The sequence below is a fragment of the Gloeophyllum trabeum genome (genome assembly GCF_000344685.1).
Source record: "Gloeophyllum trabeum ATCC 11539 unplaced genomic scaffold GLOTRscaffold_00010, whole genome shotgun sequence".
Taxonomy (NCBI): Eukaryota; Fungi; Basidiomycota; class Agaricomycetes; order Gloeophyllales; family Gloeophyllaceae; genus Gloeophyllum; species Gloeophyllum trabeum.
Window position 1 is genome coordinate 1,479,803 of NW_006920419.1, and position 3,903 is coordinate 1,483,705.

Sequence of the window (3,903 nt, forward strand, 5' to 3'; positions counted from 1 at the left end):
GCAAGCGGGCCGTCGGCGGGGCGATTACCTGCGGGTCTGCAGAGAATATGATATTTAGAGAGGCATTCCGAGTAAGATCAGAAGGCATAACAAAGTCTCAAATTTTTGAATCCCTTTGTGCTTGCAGCTGCTTATTGTATATTGTTTTCTATTCTGCTGGACGTGAAGATATGAAGTTTAGTGGCTGTTCAAAGTTCGGTCAGAATAATATACTCTGCTTATGTATTTTAGATATACCCAAATATCGAACACTATTTGCCATTTATAGTAACTCTATGTAGGAATATGTATTTTACATTGAGAGACAACTTCCCGGATATGATTATATTCCTTTTTCTGAATGTGCTTTACTAAGGCGTAGGAATATTAATAAGCGACATGGCGTTCAGCTACCGGTTTCGGTCGGCACCGAAGTTTCGGTTGGCCGTTGTGGATGCTCAGCCTTTTCAGACTCTTCTCTTTTTACTGATGGCCCGCCTCATCCGACGGTGCATGGCGAGTGCTCCTCCGGTCTCCTTTCTTGCGTTGTATAACCGTTCTTTCCTTTGAGGGTAAATCTATCACGATCTTGCCTTGCTCATCTACCCGGGCCTGAGAAGCGCCAACGCCACACGGTTCGTCGCCTCAAATCCCAAAGGTGCCCCCTCTAGAATGGCGCATGCCGTGTTGACGTCAGACTCAAGACGGAGTGATGACACCTGGCAAGTGTCGATATTAACAGTGTAGTTCGTACAAAGCTGGCTGAAATCTCAACATTTATGTGACGCGACGAACAGTACGACGCAGCCCAGGGTCATGCGAAGCATATCGACCGCTTCTCGATATTCCAGTTTTCTTCATTGGGTCATGCGGCTGGTTGCCATCGCGGTGTGCACGCCCTCACCACGTGGTTCCGATCTCCCTTTATATAACACACATACGCAGGGGATGAACAAACGTATAGTCACAATTCCTCCCATAACGCGGCCATCGTCGCTCGCACGCAATGCAACTCCTGGCACCGTAGACTTAACCCGGCTAGTTGACCTCATATAGAACGGTCAAAGGTTCCTGACTCGTTAGGGCGTCACGAGAATAGCTTAATGTCCGTACACGTCGCCCACAAGTCCTCTTCTGGGACAATGCAAACGAAGTACGTTTCATTCGCGTTTGAGATACGTACTACTGATATATATACCCGATAAAACATGAAATTAAATCATAGAACATAAAAGAGGAAGCTAGGAGCAGTAATGCGTAACAAAGGTATGTCCATGACATATCATACACCCTCCACGATCTTCGCATCGCCGAGACTTACCAGTCAAGGTGCGTATCAACCTCGATGGAGTCGTCTGAGCCGAGGTTGATACCGCCGAACGCGGAGAGTATTCCCTGCAAGGGATCCGCAGGCGTGCCAAAGTCGAAAGCAGCCATCGACATCATCGACGCGTCGTAGATGTCGACGTCGTCAGCTTCCTTGGGTAAGTCGACGTCCATAGGCACATCATCGACGCCGTCCAGACCCGCCAGAATCGACAGCGACATACCGGCGGGACCCCCGACCACCTCGCACTCCATAGGGTCCAACGGCGCATGAAACGAGATGTCCATGGCTGACCCATCGACGAGCTCGACGTCTTCGAGTACCACGCGTCGCGGCCGCCGTATTTGGACCTTCCAGTCCTGGTCCATGCAATCCACCGGCCTCTCCTCGTCATCTGAGTCCTCCGCCTCCTCCTCGTCGAGCGCCTCCTGCGCAAGGACCGCCGCGAACGCGTTCGCGTACACTGCCTGGTACGCGTCGTGTTCGAGCGCCCACACGTTGTCCCAGCGCGGCTTGAGCGCGCCGTCATCCTCGATGTGCGGGAGCTCGATCCCCCGCTCGGCGAAGTCGTGCTCGAGGTTCTCGCGGGTGAGGATCTGCGCGTACGCCCGTGCGAGGCCTTCGGTGTACACCTCGCGCTCGAAGTCGTCGCGCGGGGCTCGTCCCATCCCGACGGCGAGGCAGGCGAAGGAATCCGCCGGTGGCCCTCGGACTGCCATCGGTTGCAGGGGCTCTGCTCCCTGCTCATTATATGTTACGTCCTGTATGGGATGCTGCATATGCTGTGCTGGTAGCGGCAGCTCCTGGTCGGAAGGTTCGGGCGACGTCGGTGCAGGGGGCGTCGAGAGAGGCACCTGCTCGACAGTCGCGGACGGGTCATGCGCGGGACTTTCCGCATCCTCAGTAGTCGGCACATCGATCGCTTCGGCAGAAGGCGCGCGGATGACATCCGTGGGCTTCGAGGGCGAAAGGTCGCCGAACTGGCGGAGCGGTGAGCTTCGGACGGGCGAAGGTGAAGATAGGAGGCAGTCTCCCGTAGTCACAGCGGGGGAATGGGCATCGCTGTACTCTTCGTGGGAGACCGGCGAAGGTACCTCTGAAGAGTCGTCCAGGCGACAGGCCTTCTCTGCAGCATTTTCGACGGCCTCGGTGGAATCGACGGGTTCGTCGTCACTGACGGCTTCGTCTGTGTTCTGCATGTCGTCGTCGCCGTCCGCTAAATCATCCTCAGCATCATCTACGGCTTCGTCGCCCTCCTCACCAGCCGAAGAGGTTTCACCCTCCTCTTCGAGACTTTCCTCTTCCTCCTGCAGAGGAGCTTGTTCTTCCAAGCGCTCGCGCTCCTCCGCTCGCTTCTCGACCCCGACCAGGAAGGTGGCCACTAACTTGCGGACCAGCCGCTCCTTCCGCTCTTCAAAGGTCAGTTTGGAGACCTGCGTAGGAGGCTCGAATGCGCCTGGCATCCAGACTTCGTCGTTGAAGTCCTCGGGCTCAATACCCATCAAACGAAACCTCTCCATGCTTTTGGATGGGAGATTGTCCTTCTGGGGTGTTAGTAGAGCTCGGTATATTCTAGCGGCGTACGACCTACCTTGCTGATATCATTGCGAGCCGTCAAAGCTTTGTGACACTGGATGTATATACGCCACTCCTGGAAAGACGAGAGATATAAGTCTGTGGCATGATTGTGGCACGAGCACGTACTCTATATCCCATCCTTTTCTTTTCCAGCACACTAGCTATCCAGGTCCTGAATAGGACTCTCGCTGCCTTCTTGTTGAATTCAAGAAGCCTGGATTTCAGCAATGCGTGTTTCGCGAGCGAGAGAGAAGCAAGAGGCTCGCTCTCCGGTTCTATCTTCTGTGAGGAGGGCAACTCTTTCGCAATCGGCGGAGGACGCTTTTTCGCGAAAAAGGGACGCTCGCCCTGGGGAGCGAAGAACGGCTCCGGTGCTTCAGGGTCGTCTTCAGAAACGCGCGAAGCATGACAACCCTTCTCCTCGTTCTCTTTACGCTTTTCCGATGTAGGTCGAAATTTGTTGGAGCTGGGAAAAACGGGTGAAGGCACGTAGCCTCTGTTGGTCTTGTTGGATAGTGGCGGGTGCATGAAGTGGCTCGAACGTCGGGAAGGTGCGGTCCTGTGGTTGAGAAGACTGGGCAAGGCGGAAGGCTGTCGCGCGCGACTCAGCGGATGGGAGTGTGGTTGAAGTCGAACTCGCTGTGGCTGGTCGATTCTGAATTTAAACAGGACGCGTCGGCGCACGTGATATATGTCGAAATGGGGTTGTTGGTCCTGATTTTGTGGCGTTGGTCAGCGGGGGCCATTGTTCTTTCTTCTTTATTTGGGCAGTGACACTAAGCGAGGGTGGGTGGAGGGCGAGGGACGCGTAATGGGGTTGCTTCCGCACAGATGTGCCACTACTAGCGCCGTTCGGTAAATCTCGCCAAGCGCTCCGACAGTGGATTGTCAGCGTACCTCGAAGTGTTCTAGGAGCCTCGAACTTCGAGTTTTTCACTGAATTGTCAAATTTATTGATTGTTTCATGATATGACTTATCGACCATCCTCTTGCCCGGGCAGCATTTTGACAGTTCTCGA

General features: G+C 54.3%; 1 protein-coding gene across 1 annotated transcript; it reads right to left on the minus strand.

Moving 5' to 3' along the window:
• Positions 1–1,296: 1,296 nt before the first annotated feature.
• On the minus strand, positions 1,297–3,412 carry GLOTRDRAFT_131150 (uncharacterized protein; the record flags this gene model as incomplete). Its single annotated transcript, XM_007869909.1, has 3 exons — positions 1,297–2,847; positions 2,898–2,957; positions 3,011–3,412. 3 exons carry the CDS (start codon positions 3,410–3,412, stop codon positions 1,297–1,299), a joined length of 2,013 nt encoding a protein of 670 aa, XP_007868100.1.
• Positions 3,413–3,903: the final 491 nt, after the last annotated feature.